The 17,571-nt window shown below is 39.7% G+C and overlaps 1 protein-coding gene across 2 annotated transcripts in view; it reads right to left on the bottom strand.

Annotated features, from left to right (window-relative positions):
• Nucleotides 1-1,282: 1,282 nt before the first annotated feature.
• The window catches only part of LOC107390930 (chemokine-like protein TAFA-2), a 137,780-nt gene continuing 121,491 nt past the window's right edge, over nucleotides 1,283-17,571 (bottom strand). For both annotated transcript variants that reach the window (XM_054745938.2, XM_015967942.3), the window contains 3 exons: nucleotides 12,357-12,506; nucleotides 11,012-11,136; nucleotides 1,283-5,065 (listed from right to left, as the gene is read on the bottom strand). In XM_054745938.2, the coding sequence (XP_054601913.1) occupies nucleotides 5,054-5,065; nucleotides 11,012-11,136; nucleotides 12,357-12,506 (287 nt within the window). In that variant the 3' untranslated portion in view covers nucleotides 1,283-5,053. The remainder of the gene's footprint in view (nucleotides 5,066-11,011; nucleotides 11,137-12,356; nucleotides 12,507-17,571) is intronic.

Below are 17,571 nucleotides of genomic sequence, written 5' to 3'. Positions count from 1 at the left end.
ACATGCACACACTCTGCCATTTTTGCTCACTATCTACTTTGCTCACAGCCAAACACACACACACACACACACACACACACACACACACACGCACGCACGCACGCACGCACACACACACACACACACACACACACACACACACACACACACACACACACACACACACACACACACAGTCGAGCTATATGTCACTCTGATCTTTTGAGTTCATCTGTTACCTGCTCCAATCTGCTTTGTTCTCCGTGTCTCATGACAGAAGCCACTTTATTTTTAGGTCATCACTTTGCACCAGAATCACAAGACTCCTCCTCTGTAATTTCTGCTTTATTCCCTATCTTCTCATGGCAGGATGAGAGGAAATAAACTGCCTTCTTCCACAGCCTGAGGACTAGATTTGGAAACAAATTATTGGAAGGTGGTTTCGAACTTTGAACTTGAATAACAGCTTATTTTCTTCATCGAATGGCATGCTTTGTTTTTTCTTACTTAGTTAATGCCTATACCAGTCTGTCATTACTAATTTTAGACTTCTGGGAAAACTAATATTAACTGTTCTTCAAAAGCTGTTTCTGATAACAGTAACAGAATATATGACATCAGGGTGTGTTTTAACATCACATAGTCGTTGGTGCAAGCCCACCAGTATTCCTTCTATCAGAGATGCATCAAAACAGGATGGCTGATCTCATGGCTGCTGCTGTCTGTAGCATCTGCTTCAGCATCTGTTGTGAGCAGAGATCATTTCATCAGCACCGCTAACCAGAAAAGCAGGCAGACTAATCTCTGAGTAAGCTTTGTGTTTCGTTAGTGGGTAGTCACTGATCATAAAGTTCATGGTTTGCAGCACGGGCTGATGATCATAATTGTCAGACGGTGATAATTCTGATACCTCGCATCAGCACTAAAGATAAGTGGTTTTCTATAAATGAGCTGATGGTGTGCTGGTATTTGAATCATGATCGGTTTCACACACTAACACCTTGTTAGCAGAAATGCTCCGACAGACGCTGCCGAACTCCAATGTCAAAACTATTTTCTCACATTTTATTTTCTGTAATTATAACCATCTGTTTCAAAACCACTTATTGTTTCTTTCCTCCCATGTGTGAACTCAAGAGAATCTTTATGTAGGTTTTATTCTCTTTAATCTTTTAAGGAAATGGCACCAATGGTGTGTGGAAATCTTCTGATGCAGACACAGTAAGGTGACCCCTAATAGGCTTCGTTGGCAGATTAGTGCACATCTGTGCTTGTGTGTCACAAATTACGCAAAAACATCCAACAATTTCTTCAGCTGCTTTATCTTGTTTCACCTCCGTTATCTGACCACATCACACAGTGTTACACATGTTTCAGTTAGGATTTGGTTTGCTACAACAGACTTTCAGCAGGACTCAAGGTTAAAGTGCTGTCCGATCTTTCTCCTGGCCAAAACATAAATAAATAAAAATTAAAAGAACATAAAAAAAACAAGATGTAATTAAAAGAAAAACATTTATTCTCATGGTAAAAATGCAGAAATCTTTTTTCCTGTTATTTTGCAAAGACCTTGTCTAGACGTCCTATAGACGTGGGCTGGACAGACAGACTCAATATAGACAAGATCTGCACGTCCATATGACATTGACTGTTTGCAGGGACAGACTGAACAAATACCCATAGCATTCATTTATAGTTTTAGTTTAAACAAACACAATTTCTTAAGAACGTTTACCTGTGAATGAACACTGAAATAAAAAAAAAATTATAAAAAAAAACACTTTTAGACATGAACACTCCATCGTTTACATTGGTGATGTGTTGGATGACATGCTGAGCTGAACTTGTAGAAGTATCTCCAGGTAAATCTTTCATATTTTTTATTAGTGAACAATTGCTTTTAAAAGCAATAGCAAACACAAACTAATTGAAAGAAACATAGCAGTCCATTTATTTCATTTTCAGTATTTGTAGCCATATTTAAGACTTGTTTGATTGTTAACTTAAGAAAATGGCTAATTTGTAAAGATCCTCAAGACATGGAGCATTTCACTGTTTAACCAGCACAATAAGACCAAGAATAGTCAGATAAAATCTACAGTGCTTATAGTATTGGTCACTGTTATTTATATAAGCCATGCATAACTCAACATATATGGACCATTTGTTCTTCCTGTTTTTCTGGAATTAACACAAATTCATTAAATAATAAAAGTAATAAAGGAATAAAAGCTACTTTGGCATTAGGTGTGTTGTAAAACAGAGAGATCCCACTGTCTATGAGAAGATGAGCGTTTCACAGTTCAAACCAAAAAATAAAGCAAACCTTTAAATAAAACAGTCCGGAATAAAACTTTGCTTATGCTGACAGAAGGATTGGACAGTTTTGTGCCAAACAATGCAGTGAATACACAAAAAAAGACTTTCTTCCACATTATGACACCCACACTTCATATGTGTTCATAAAGGAAACAATCACACAGTCATTGTTAGTCAGTGGAGACATCCTGATTGAGCGAACTCCAATAACAGATCTTTTTGAAACATAAATCAGAGACACTAGTTTTGGTTTCAACTGTCAGAACTGGGAATTGTGAACAGCTGATGGGAAAGTGGGGTTTGCTTACCACTCATAACATCTCCAGCCTCAGAAACATTGTTTTTAAATCCAAACATCACTGATATTATTACAATATAGGCCTACAGTTTTTTACTGAATTCTATGATAATTAACATAAACAAATATTAGCAGCAAGTTGTCACCTGTGAAGGATATTACGGCCATTCTGGCAGGGAAAGTCTAATTTCTGCCAAAATGAAAGTGTAATATGAAATGAATGGTGGAATAATGGAGTACAGAAAAAAGTTACATCAACCAATGTTTGAGATAAAAGTTGTTTTAAGACAGCAACAATTTGTCTCATCAGTCTGGTCTGAATTAAACTATTTCCCCAAAGCGGCAATTAATATAAGACATTTCCTCTCAATTTAGTGTTTAATCATGGAGTGAACATTATTTATTTTATTAACAACTGCTAAGTAATTAGTAATTTACCACACATACCGAATTAATCGTACCTTTGGATGAGTTCAGCAAAGTGCAGTCCTAATTCTTTCATTGCTCTTTCATAAGTGATACTACATTTTTGTTGTTGGGTGGGGTGTGAGGGTGAGGGCTGCTCTAGCTACAAGGACTAAGTTCACTTGTTTTTATCAATACATTTGCAGTGGTATCTAGTATGAATGAATGCAGGAACTAGAAGTGAGTCAGAGCAGAGGTGAGCTGAAGACGGAGGATTTGTCTTCACAAACAATACAAGCCTTAAGGAGTTCTGCCATTTTGTGGAACTGCAAATGCTAACAGTTAGCTTCTACTAGCAGAGACGCACTCTGCTCTCTCCTGGACACACAAGATTCCCACTTTTAGACATATCCCTGCTTCAATTTAAACGCGTGGATTCATTGTTTAATCACTACATTTGGAGTGATCTCTAGTAGGAATGAATGCCTTGCAGGCAGTTCCCAGGGCACAAAATAGCCCACAAACCCCTGGCTCTGCAGGGCCAAGTTTGTACCATCACAGGAGCGCTTAACACAGCAGAATTTGGAGTCTTGTTTCCTGATATTTGGACACCTCACCCTGGATTGGATAACAGCAACACAACTCTACTACTGACTAGCAACATTGATGCTTTATCTCCACAAATAACACAAGCCTGGAGAAGCTTCTGCTATGAGGTGAAGTTGCTAATGCCAATGGTTAGCTTTTAACATCTGCTGTTGATCACCAGACATTAAAACAAAAAAAAGGGCCCCAATGTGAATCAAGATTGGTGAGTCCATGAATGCTAATTCACAGTGTGATGTAGATCTGTGAGGATTTTGTAATCCTAGAGTTTCACCATCTATTTTCCATCAGAACCTAATGCAGGAGATAGGTGTAGGAGACTATTTTCATGTTCAGCCTGCTTGACAAAACTTAGAGTGACCGATTATAATCAGAAATAAACATTTAAAAATTGGGTTTTCAGTCAACTGCACCTTTAACGGTTTTAACATAGTCAATGTTGGCTCATTCCTCCTTCTTCTATTCGTATTGCAACTATTCAACAACTTGTTTGTTTTGTGTTTTGCTTCTTTAACAAACCAAAACAAACTAAACACTTTTCTTTTGAAAGGTTTTATTCATTTCATATAATACTGACACATGTACTCAATAGCTGTTATAACAGGCATTTTAAAAACACAGATATTAAAACCAGTAGAGCATAATTTTATTTGTAGCGCCCTTGACATTGTTTTACACGTTTACACGCTTTAATATACCATAACATCTACTTTGTATTAGTCTAACCTCACCCCTGAAAAGATCTTGTTCTTTGTGGGATAAAAGCAAAAACAAAACAGAAAAACTGTATTTGAATTAAAAAAAATGGCATGTGGTGAGCCACAAACTACTCAAGGAAAATACATATTATAGTGTTTTAAATAAAAAGAAAGGAGAACCCTTTCCAGATCTAAGAGTCATTTCAACAGCAATAAGCAGACTGCATGTGGCACAGTTAAACTTGAATATGTCACCCAGACTTCATGAGGCAAGCATTCTGGAACAGCATTTTTGTTGTGACGTTTGCAATAAACAATTCTTCAAAAAAGAAAAACAATAAAAAGTCCCTCTGAAAAATCCAGAGTCCATTCATTCCTGGTGTGCATCTGGAACACAAGTCAGCCAAAAAGAGAGATGAAGAATATAGGTTTTTGTAAAGAGATTGTTTTACTGTCATCTAACTATGCTTATGTCATAGTTCACGTTCATGTTTTTAGTAGCATTAAAGGATTGTGGGTAGTGTAGTCCTCTGTGGTCAAAGAGCCAGGAAAGTGTTCAGCGTTGATGGCTAGCTGGGTAAGAGTCCTGTCTCTCCAGCTGCCAAGTCCTGGTTGTCCTCAGACAAAAATGAACATTTACCGGTTCATAGAAATCCATCTTAGTGAAGGTCTTTGAATCATGAAAAGTCTGTTGTGTTGTGAAAGAACTTCCACCATCGGTTCCTCCTACTGTTTATGTTGGGATGGACTATCGGGTCACCTAAAACAACAGAAGAAGAAAAAAAAATATATGTATGAATTCTGTACACAAGACAAAGGTGGCGGGCATTAAAATCATGGATAAAGTCATCTTTCCATCGGACGTTAAAATGCAGCGAAATGGCCGTGAAATATATTTTACGGCTATTAGCCAGGCAGACAGGAAGTCAACCACAAAATCAGTGTAAAGGATCTGAAAACTTTAAAAATAAAAGTCGCATGCAGTATGACATTTCTTGTGGAATCCCTGTAGCCGATGTAAACAAAACAGAAAATAAACCTTAGACCTTCTTTGGATACATGCAGCTGTTTTTTCTCCTTTCTGGTTATCGAGTGGACGTCTGAAACCATGTGTGGTGATGCAATTCTCCCGTGATTTTGTGACTTTGCAGGATCTGCTGTGTTGAACGCTTTCGTTCCCATTTCATGTCTGAAACGCTCCCGGTTGGAAGGGAGCTTGCGGGTAAAACATCGCTATTAGATAACAGGTCGCTTTCACATCTGATAGAAAGGAGACTTAAGTCACAAAATCTCACTTTCAGCTCCGGACTGTTTTAGTCAAATGATCTCTTGATATTTTAACCAGGGTACTTTTTAACAGACAGATGACATAAAAACAGCAATATTAACTAACTGAGATAGATGGAGAAGACCAACAATGAACATAACATCAGACCCAATGCACCCAGCTCATGAACTCTTTCCCTCAGGCAGAAGACTGAGCAGCCTCAAAGTCTAAACAACAAAGCTTAGGAACAGCTTCTGAGGTTGTGAGGCTCACAAATTTTGATCCTTGAGCCATCCTCTGCACTTTGCGCTATGGTATATTTGTTTATTTTCTTGCATTATATTGTGTTTAATGTGAAGCACCTTATGATTTTTATCTGTGAAAGGTGCTACACAAACAGAGGTTACTTACTTATTTACATTTTAAGCTTATTTTTTTACATAGACAAGCTCAAGTCGTTATGTTTTCATCTGTTTCTAACATGATGTAGAAGGATAATAATAAATTAATATGAATCTTATAAAACCTTCAAGTCAGAGTTTTAAATCAAGAGTCTGCTAGCTTTGTTCTACCCTGGGAAGATAGTCAGAGCTATGTTGAGATTTTTTTCAGCCTCAACATATTTTTCCTCTTCTCTTATTTCTTGATGGAGTCTCTTTTGTTCAGCCAGCAAACGGTGTGCCAGATAACAGAAAGCAAAGGCCAGCCAATGCTGAGAGATCTTCGTTCAAGCTGACAGTTGAAACTACTCTAATGTGTCTACTCTATATGGCTTGAGGCCACCTTTCCCGGGTCCATCCCTCAGGCTCAAGTTGCAGAAGGCTCCAACAACTGCGCCTGATCAAAGAGTCAGCTGGTTTGTTGTCATGCCAGTTCAGCAATGCATGTACACTTTTATGTTTCTGTTCCAGCTGAGCTTTCAGGTGCAATATCAAAATCCCTGTAGGTGCTGTTAGTTTCTGCTGCTCAATAAGAGCTAATTTAGACAGATAGGATTTGCTTTGTAATGTACACAGCAAGTGTACGACTGTTGCTCATGGGCCCGTATTGACCATATTTAGCTCTTTATTGTATTTTAAATGTTTTGCTACACATTGACCATTCATGTGGCCATGTAGACATCCAGCCTATTGCTGTTACATTCACCATGCCAACAGTGTATTCGTTAGTTAACAACCTAATTAACTATGTGACAAAATATGTGGTCAGGAGGTAAACTTACTAAGAGTAAAGCCACAATTAGTGAGTTGCTAAAAGGCCTTTTCAGACATTTCATAATGTTTTCTTTGTAACATTTGTGAATGATTACTTTCTAAACTATTGGAGATAATATCATAGACAACTAATTATTATGCTCTTCCTGCCGATTCTGCCTTTTCCCGGGATTTACGGATTTCCCTCGTTCTTAGTTAATTTCTTTTTTCTTTTTCTTAAAATTTTTTATCACAATGAATGTCTTACTTTTCCTCTTTGTTATATTTTTTATTCTTTTTTTTTGTTGTTGTATATTTTAAAAATATTTGTTCTTGTGAAGTGCCTAGAGATTTTTATCTTGATGTAAAAGATAATTTTCTTTCTTTTTTTCTTATTGTTGCTTAACTAGTAGAAACTATCACAACAGACAGCTAGAGTTTATAAGCTTGCCATATTCCAGTCAGAATTGACTAAGCTCCTCGGATGAGAAGCAAAACGTCTTCAAGAAACCAAAAGAAGTCCAGTTGCCTTCATTCAAACCCCACTTGGATCAGCATGACCTAGATGACTGAGAACATTCACCAGTGTATTGCTGTCATCTTAAAGCAGCTCCAATCTCCACCCTGTCATTGTGGTTGGTGGAAATATTCTAAAAACCTTAATGGTGCTGTTCATTATGCATTAACTGGTTATTCAAATTTTATCCTATGACTGCAAGCAAAAACATCCCCAACAGCAGCAAAAGGTAACACGTCTGGTTCAAACAAGCGCAACGTCCAGCAGGAAAAACAATCTGCCTAAATAAATAGCACGTTTGACGGTGGTGTAACTGTTATAATAATGTTGCACAAGTTGTCGTTATTCCTTTGGGCTTTGGTAAGACAATGGCACTCTGCTAGCCATTAGCTAATCATAAATTCTGTCCAGGAAGTCATTTGCAATGGTAAGATGATAATCATGTATAATTTTACAAATACAAAAGTCTCTCTGAAGGAAAAAGAAAGATTTTTGCACTTTATATCCACCAATCACAACTTGTCAAATCAATTGGAAAACAAGTGTTTTGGCGGTATGGAGAGACACGTTTGGCCACCCACAAATAAGAAGAACCATGATTTTGACTACAGTAATACTACACCTATACACAAACCAGGTAGCATTGCCGGTAATATTTGCAATTTTTTTTACTTTAATCATAATTCAAATGTTATTAATACTCTAGCAAAAAGGTCTGCTGAGCTGCACAAAGTCTTGATTTACTGTTTGTGTTCTTAAAATATGCTTGCAGACTATGTTCTTGTTAAAATGCTTTATCATTCCTGCACACTGCTGCACCTGTTCAGCCGCTGAAACACTCCTGCACTGCTGACATGACACCTTTTCATTTGTCTGTTAATGTGACTCTTTGTGCATCTGCACACAATTGCCTTGCAGCCCGTGACAGCTCAGTGGCTTGGCACTGTGACCATGTCTGTCAGCTCATCCATATGATATTATTTGGCATTGATCGAGCTGTCTACTGTCCCCTCCTCCTCTCCTCCTACTCTCCTCCTTTCCTCTGCCTGCCAGGGACAGGGGGAGAAAAAGAGAGGGTCAGATCCTTGTTTTGTTTTTTGTTGTTGGAAGACTAGTTTCAGTGACTTAGTTTTCAAGGTTTTTTTTGTCTTTCATCTACTTTCCTCCTCCCAGTTCACCTGTTATTTTTCCTCTCTCGCCTGTCTCCGGCATTTTTCTTCCTTTCTGTGTCTTCCCACATCTCCCCCTCTTTCATCCTCTTTCTTCTGCTTCCATCGTCAATTTCAATTTACGAGCGGGCCTTAATGGGACTATAAGAGAATGCTCGATGCTATTGATCTGGATGCCTGTGCATCTTGACCTCAGCGTACAACACCAGAGCAGAGGGAGAGAAAAAAGGAAAATCACTCTTTTCATCATCGGGCAAACACATCAGCTAACACTTTCAAATAATGTAGGCACAACACACAAGAATGAACCAGAGCAGCTCATTGATCAAAGATCTGAATGCAGGAGACAGCAAATATTTGTGCTCTTTTGAGCTTTGACGGAGTCGATGATAATGCGATGCCCGGCTGACACTGGTTTGCTTTGATCTTGTGCAGGAATTTATAAATGCGCACTTTGGGGATGAAAAAAATAAAACACTTGAGCTACGATACATCAAGTAACTTCCAAACTACCCTCACAAATGTACAAAGTACAGATATTTCATATCAAATCAGTCTATCTATGAAATAGTGAAATTTCTTTATCTCTAGAGCTACACTTTCTTTTTATGTAATTAGGGTTAGGGTTGGGATGGAATGGGTTTTTGGTTAGGTGTGCTTACAGTAAATAGGATTTGAAATATAGATATACATGTTTGAGGGACATTCTTCATTTTGCTTGGGTTTATGTGAACAGAGCAAAGCAAATAGAGACGCCATCCCTAATCATTCAGTTTTTGTTTCCAGCACTCTTGAGACAGCCTTTGAGTGATTTTTAGAGAAAGTCACAACTGCAGAGAAAGAGTATATTGTATATCTTGAGCCACATTTCAACCCTCACTTCCACTCAAAGAGATGCACTCCTGAGTCTCCTCTGACCACGCCTTCAATCAATTATTTAGGGAGAAAACAAAGGTCTGCACCCAGCCATGAATAATGGAAGTTGAGAAGGAAGGGAGAAGGATGGAGGCTTGAACACTGACAGGAAGTGAGTCTCACACAAAATTTTCTCCAGCGACAAAGCACAAAAAGAGGCTGCTCAGGTGAAGCAACCCTAACCCAAGAGTCAACAGGTGCTGTTGGAACATATCGTAGACCCACATAACTCCCCAATCTCACACATTCTGAGAATAAAAACCAGGCAAAACTTCAGAGTACAAGAAAATCCCGGAAGAAGGGGCTGTACCACATGCCAAACAAACTGTATTATGGAGGACTGTGAGAGTAACAACTGTTCGAGGACATTAGATGTTATCGTGAATTCAACTTGACAAGTTCTTTTTACATCACGTCAGATGGCATGCCATTGAGAAAAGGAGAAACAGAGCAAGTGAGAGTGAAGGGAATTTAAACTTTTCATGTTTAGTAACTCTGCCTGTGTGTGTGTGTGTGTGTGTGTGTGTGTGTGTGTGTGTGTGTGTGTGTGTGTGTGTGTGTGTGTGTGTGTGTGTGTGTGTGTGTGTGTGTGTGTGTGTGTGTGCATTATTCCTCCTTTTCTTGATGACCTTATTTTTTGCAGAGAATGTTTGATGTTATCCAAGATAGAAAAAGCAAAAGGAAAAAAGTGGAAGCAAAGAGATGAGAACTAGAAGATAAAAAGAGTGATATTGGATAAAAAGAGAATGATGTGGTTTACAGTGGGGATGAAGAGCTGCTGATGTCAACTGAGGATACAGTCTGGTGGTGGAAGAACTACTTTGAGGAGGGCCTCAATCCAAACAACATGTAATCCAATTAGGAACCACAGCTGAGAGACCTGGAGACAGATCGACCGGTCATGGGGGCAGAAGTGTCTTCAGACAGTCAAACATCTACGCAACAGTATAAATGAAATCTGCCCTGGTGGTTCAGGGCATTATATATTATAGGACTCTCTGACCTAACATGCCTCTGCAACATTCCTTGGACATTGGGGGCAGTGCCTGTTTTTAAGAAACCACAGAGGGAACAAACTCCTCAGCCTCTGAGGAAAGATCTATACTGAGGTTCACTCCTCAGCCTCTGAGGAAAGATCTAAACTGAGGTTCTAGATAGGAGGGTTCAGTCATTGGCAGAATGTCAGACTGAGAAGCAACACTATGGTTTTCATCCTGGCTATGGAACCATCAACTAGTTCATGACCTTTTCTAGGCTGCTGAAAAGGCCATGGGAGTTTGACTAACCAATCCTTTGTGTTTTGTAGATTTGGGGGAACTCGAGAAGTATGGTATGGATTGCCTTTTCGAGACCACTCAGTCTTTATACAAAAGAGGTGTCTGGTCCTCGTGACGTGCAGTAGGTTAGACCTGAACTCCACAAAGTATTATTATACTGGGATGTTCCAGAAATGCTTTGGGGTCCTGCTGAAGAAGCTGGTGGGCTTCCTTGCTACAGCTGCTGTCCCCCCACAACCTGGATCTGGATGAGCAGTTGTTGATGTGATGTAAGGAAGATATTAGTTATTTGGTGCAATAGGGAAACGTGTTAAAGAGGATAGAACACAGGAAAGACAGAAAAACACACAAAATTTGTGCACACCAACCTTTGTGGTCTTGACTTTGTTGCCAGTGCTGCAGCTCCATCCAGTGAGGTCTGGTAAAACCTTGCACTCCTCACTGTCCATACATGGCTGCATCTGACACCACCATTTCTGGGCTACAATGGAGGCTACAAGAAAAGAGGAAGGAAAACTGCTAATTGGTACGCTTTGATAGTAAACTCTTTACAGACATGTTTGTATCTGATGTTCACTTTCCATGGAATAAATGTTGATTTTAGTCCAACAAACTGGTCTGAAAACCCAGAGTTTTGAAATTGGGATCACAAACACCAAGATGATTAAAATAATACAACAGCATGGTCACAGTAAGATTATCAAGTTAAAAAGGCTAGAAAAACCTCATGATAACAAAACACAATGTGAAAGAGGTGATGTGGAAGTGTTGACTTTCTATCTGTTTCATGTGCAATATTTTTTTGTTTGTTCTTATGAATCACCTCTGGATTTTATCTTGAGAGGCGCAATATAAAAATAGTTTCTTCTTGTTCTTCATTCTTTCTTGAGCATCTAGTTCTTACTGCTGATTACTGATCTTTGTGACCACTTCAGACAGAGGAGTTTCTTGTTTTTGTTCTGGGTATTATGAGCATCTCCATGAATCAAAGCATCTTATAATAATGAATTAGAATCTGAAGAACCATATCCATACACACACACACACACACACACACACACACACACACACACACACACACACACACACACACACACACACACACACACACACATATATATATATGGATATGGTTCTTCAGATTCTAATTCATTATTATAAGATTATTTGTAATTACAATTTACCATTATAAAAATTATTTTATGAAGCATAATGAGAAATGCAGACTGCCTCGTTCATCTGAAAATGTCAACTCTGTTTGCTAAATGTTGTAATTTCAAATTTTCATTATTTGTTTTTGTATCTTCTAGTTTTAGAAGTCTTCTGACTCAACAAAATGAATTGCAGAGGCTATATTTTAAATAAATCAGACTGCTGAAAAGGAAAAACTAACATTAGACAATGGAATGAACTCGCACTGACTCCTCTGACGTGCTGCACCCACAGCAGACACAAATAGGCTGCTGCTAATGCAGTGTAAATGTCAGACAGCACTGTATACATTAGTTCAGTATTTCTTTCAGAGTCATAATGTAAGCACAGCTATGGCACTCTGCCTGAAATAATGGACCTAGAGCCCAACCCTATTATCACACACAGGGAAAACTAATGAGTGCGAAAACAGTAGATAACTGAGAATGGTATGTGTCAGGCAGAGGGAATGTGCAAATGCATTCAAAACATATGCAAACACAGACATAAAGAGAAACCTACCATCAACACAGGAGGGCATCGCTCGAGTGGTGCCGGCGACTTGACCGGGGAAGCAGGAACATTTGACAGTCTGAGATCTCTCCTCAATCTTGTTTTTGTTGCAGCAGCGGTGAGCAGCGATTACTTCACATGTCCCTGCCTTCACATGCACTGTGAAAGAAACAGAGTCTTCAGTATCTGACTGTAATAACACTAGTCTTGCACATGCTCCTTTCACATGACATAAAGACCCCATCTATGATGGTAAAAATGTGCTATGTGTCTGATTGTCTTTGCAGATTCTCCGGGTGGCCGTTGTAGTAGTGTATCCTTCATGTGGGGCTTGTGCACATCTGTGTAGCTTGTTGTTGAGAATTTGAAATAGGAGTGACATCGCTGGCCTCACACCTAGGGAACAATCTCATCCTGATATCACTCTACAACAATGGTGCTAATCTCTAATACATTGATGGATTTCTGATGTGGTATCAAGACCAAAGTGCCAGGATGGGGCCCAGTGCGAGGTGCTACCACGGTCATGTAATACAATTATCATTGGGAATGTGCTTTAGACATAAAGAGCAGCTTGAAGATGTGGAAAATGGCAAAAAGAATCCTATTTGGGAAGTACTAAGAGTGTCGTGGTTTTTACCTGCTTTTACATGGAAAGTTTTCTGATATTTCCATCATCCACCTTTGTTTTGAAAGGTTATTTAGATTGTTAAAACAGGGTTTAATCCAATGTGAAGGGTGCATGAGAAAGTACAACAAAAATGTGCGCAATAGAGAACAAACAGACATTAGACTTTATAGTGACAGTTTGTAATACATAAGTAACATGACCCAACATTTAGGAATACACCACTCAGTGTTGTGTCACATTACAGTACAGAGTGTGGCTGTGAAAGCCCACTCCACTTCATCTGTAGCCGCCACTTTGTGTTTTTATTTATGTTCACACACATCTCAAACATGCAGCCGTGTGGCTGATTAACAACAAGTCCTTCCAAAGCACAGAAGCCCCTCGAGTCAGCCACGAGAGAGGGGAACAAAGCGTACACACTACATTTGAAGATTTGTGATGTCAACATATGGCCCTTTCATATAAGCCTTTCATCAAATGCATGAAAATGTCAAGGACAAACAATAGGTCCTGTCAGGAGCTCGATGCAGTGTTTCAGTGTGCCTTTTGCGTGTTATAGTTTACACAAGGCACATAAAACAAATGGCTGGTCATGAGATCAGACATGCCTGGTTTTGCATGTGTGTGTGTGTGTGTGTGTGTGTGTGTGTGTGTGTGTTATTTTGATGTAAAACTTCAAGTCCAGTGTGTTCATTTTTTTGGTTTTTCAAACTGTGGTTGGAAGTTGCTGTTATTTCCATTACAAAGACCGCGTTCACGGCACAACAAAGGGCGCACGCTGCCTGCCAATGAAAACTAAAGCAGCAAACAATGACTCTGCTCTGTCTGAAGAGTGTTTAAAAGTAGAGGAGGCTGAACTGAAAGTCCCAGTATGAATATGCTAAGCAGACTAACAAAGATTTGTGAAGTTCTTAATTTGTACTGTTAATGAGAAAAAGACAAAGCAGCAGCCCCGCAAAGCCCAGTCCAATTAAAACCACAGGAAAAAAGCATGCTGAGACTTTATCTCACTCTTTATGTGTCTGTCTCACAATATTCTGTCTGAGTTTCTTTTCTTTTTGTTCCTACAGGGGCCCAAGGACTTTGCTCTAATGTCCACCTGACCACTCACCTCTCCATCATGCAGACAGATTGACCAATAATTTACAAATCAGCATATATCAAAGAGATGCGGATGGTGAAAACTTACATACAAGAAATGTTTATACCCTTTTAAGATAGATTTAGGTCTATTAAGACCCCATTCAGCTCATCACAGCCTATGAGAGTGGCTTGATGGTGGCAAACATGGAAACCATGACATTAATACATTCTTACTACACTCACCAAATAATGTTTCCCTCTGCTTTTTCTCATTTATAAGACAATCTCATGTGCGCTCACAACTCTTATCAGCACCAAGTTCCTTAAATAATCTTACCATTACATTTTCACTGCGACTCAGGCCTTCACTTAGACTTTATCGGATTGCATAAACATACGTCACAGGGGGGCCCAATTCTGGCCTTGGAGTGCCAGTATCAAGCACATTTTAGTGGTTTCTCTGCTCCAACACACCTGGTTCGTTTGAATCACCTGCTCGGCAGCTCATCAGGCTCTGTGGAAGCCGGTTTCATCACCTGCTGATTGAAATCAGGTGTGTTGAAGCAGGATTAAAACTAAAACCTGAGAATCAGCACAAACAAGTCTCCTGAAGGAGAGAGGCAGCAGACAACAGGAATTGGAGTCACGTTTCCTGATATTTGGACATCTCGTCTCAGATTGGATAACAGCAGCACCTCTCTACCACTTACTCCATTTGCTCTGCAACACAGATGTTTTATCTCCACAACTAACGCCTGGAGGAGCTTTTGCGGTTGTGGTTGAGTTGCTAATGCTAACAGTTAGCTTCAAGCTGAGACGTTCAATGCTGTTTCCTGGATGCTACAATGACAACCTTCCCCGTCGCGAGCTGAGATAGAAGATTCCAAGCCAACGCTTGACATAGATCTGTCAGGCTTGTCAAATCCTAGCATTTCAAAGTCTATTTTTCATCACAAGTTAATGCAGCAGATAGGTGTAGGAGACTATTTTCATATTCAACCTGCATGAAAAACTCAGAATGAATTATTATAATCAGACATATTCATTAAAAAACGTTTTCAGTGTTCCAAACCTTTAAATTCTCGTCCAGCAAACCACACTATCGTGTCATGCAGATATCCGGTCTATCTCCTGCATGTATTTTTATGTGCAAGTATGGTTTTTCAGGCTTTAGCAATTGGAGTTTGCTTTAATGTTTCCTTTTTTTTTCTTTTGACCTCTGACCCTTTTGTTTTTGCTTTTGTACCACACTTATTGACTTATTTCCCTGTGAGAACTTCTTTGGCAAAAACACAGTGCAGGAATATCAACACACAAAGAAAAAACACCCTAAACGCACTTCTAATACAGACTCACACACATGCACGCACACACACGCACTCACACTCCACCCCATTTTTAGGCTCAGCACCTGCAGTAGTAATTGACTGAGCATTAGTAAGAGCAGCAGCACGCTGAGCTCAGCAGGAAAAAGGGCAGTAATGAGGAGGTGGGGGTGAGATTTCTACTACAGGATGATTTGATTATGCATATTAAGGTTAATAGATGGCAGTTTTCCACCAAAAATGGGCCATATGGTAAATTAACATGAATTAAAGTTCTATGACAGAAAGTGTAAGTGATTTCTTTGGCATGGGTTTATGCAAAGATGTTATGTAGCAGTTAAATGGATTCTTGCACAAGCAGTCACTTTTGAAGTTCATTTGAAAGATGTTAGACATTTAGTTGTTCCAAGTGGCAGAGGTGATTTTACATTTGTAATATCACTATATTAAGAAGCAAAACGGATGTAGTTATGTTGATGATGAGTTTGTTTTTATGTGTTTGCCACAGCTCCGCAGAAATATCCAAAGTGCCAACACATGTTTCGTTCTCTGTTTGTAGCAGCTTTGACTCCAATTAACGCTGCAGAATTCAGCTTCTACATGAAGATGAGCTCAGAAATAAACTGCATATTCAAGTCTACAAAAACTAGTGTACACCTAGTTAGCAAAAAGCATGCATTTGCCTCCTAAAATGAACCAGATTGTCAAAAAAAACTGATTCTGGGTCAGCAATCTGAAAATACCCCTCTTTATATTTCATAAATTGCACCTTACCTGTGTTTTTTAACACTTTATTCTTTTCAGCTCTCCTCCTTGCTACTCCCTTTTCCCCTCTCCGCCCTCTACCACCTTTCTTACCTCATCCTGCTGCCATTTCATAAATTACCTCTCTTTTTCTGTGTCTCTCTCAGCAACTCCAGCGCCCCATTTCCCCCCTCCTGCTCTCTCTATTTTTCTTGCTCTTGGCTCAGTGCAGAACAACTCAGCAGGGTAGCAAACCATTATCCTCAATCAAAGGACCTGAATCAGAGAATTTTTACACTTTCTATAATGTGTCCTCCTTCTCTCACACTGTTCCTTACTGCCGATGTCTCTTCGGCTCTCTCAGCTCGAGCCGGTCTTTCTTCTTGGCACGAGCACTTGTTATCCCTGTTGCTCTTAGCACAGCGGTGGCTGTTAACCCCATTTACTAAAGATAACATGCAACTGACAAACTAACAGATGGACAGATTGCCCTGAACATCCAGGAGGCTTGTGTGTGTGTGTGTGTGTGTGTGTGTGTGTGTGTATCATTTTGCCAATCCCTATAAAGCAACTCGAACTGTGCCAGCATGAGTGCTTCTTTCAAATGTCATTCCTGCCATGGGTCTCTCTCTCTCTCTCTCTCTCTCTCTCTCTCTCTCTCTCTCTCTCTCTCTCTCTCTCTCTCTCTCTCTCTCTCTCTCTCTCTCTCTCTCTCTCTCTCTCTCTCTCTCTCTCTCTCTCTCTCTCTCTCTCTCTCTCTCTCTCTCTCTCTCTCTCTCTCTCACATATGCAAATGTGGAGCACTACATTTAGTATGAAACTAATGCCACACAAGAAGCATGAACAAATAGTCTTCAAAAGCCTGGCTGAACAGATTGGCTGCGTTTTTGTCCCAAACACATACTGACTCACAAAACTAGTACTGCTTCACTGGAAAACCATCTTTTTGTTGCTAAGGGAGGGGAGAGAACCAGGCAGCTGAGCAGGTATATTAGTCATGCAGCACCATCCACTTTTACATTTCAACATCGGCCTGTTCTCTCCACAGCTGTGTAATTGAAATTCAGAGAATGGAGCGTACGCTCAGCTAAATAATTTACTGTTTTTCAGGCTCGAAGTTGCTGAGTGTCATCACCAATAATGTTCTTCTCTACAACTACCGGGTTATTAGGGAACCTGCAAGTAGTCACATGTCATCAGGCTTCCAGCATCACCTGCCTGCTGAGGCAGCTTTGTGATTTCTGCTGTGCCACTTTCTGCTCGGACCCAGCTCTGAGGCTAGCTTTGGCTCTCGGCTCTGCCAGCAGATCTCTCCTCTTTGATGTGCTTTCAATGGATGGAATCCCAAATCAGAAATAGGAAGAAATAAAGACACTGATGCTTGTATGCGTGCCACAGCTTCCAGCAACAGACCTGGACTTATACTTGTGGTGACTGTAGA

The sequence above is a fragment of the Nothobranchius furzeri genome, chromosome 15, assembly GCF_043380555.1.
Source record: "Nothobranchius furzeri strain GRZ-AD chromosome 15, NfurGRZ-RIMD1, whole genome shotgun sequence".
NCBI lineage: Eukaryota > Metazoa > Chordata > Actinopteri > Cyprinodontiformes > Nothobranchiidae > Nothobranchius > Nothobranchius furzeri.
Note: the sequence above shows the minus strand (reverse complement) of the source record. Positions and strands in the feature narration are given on the sequence as shown.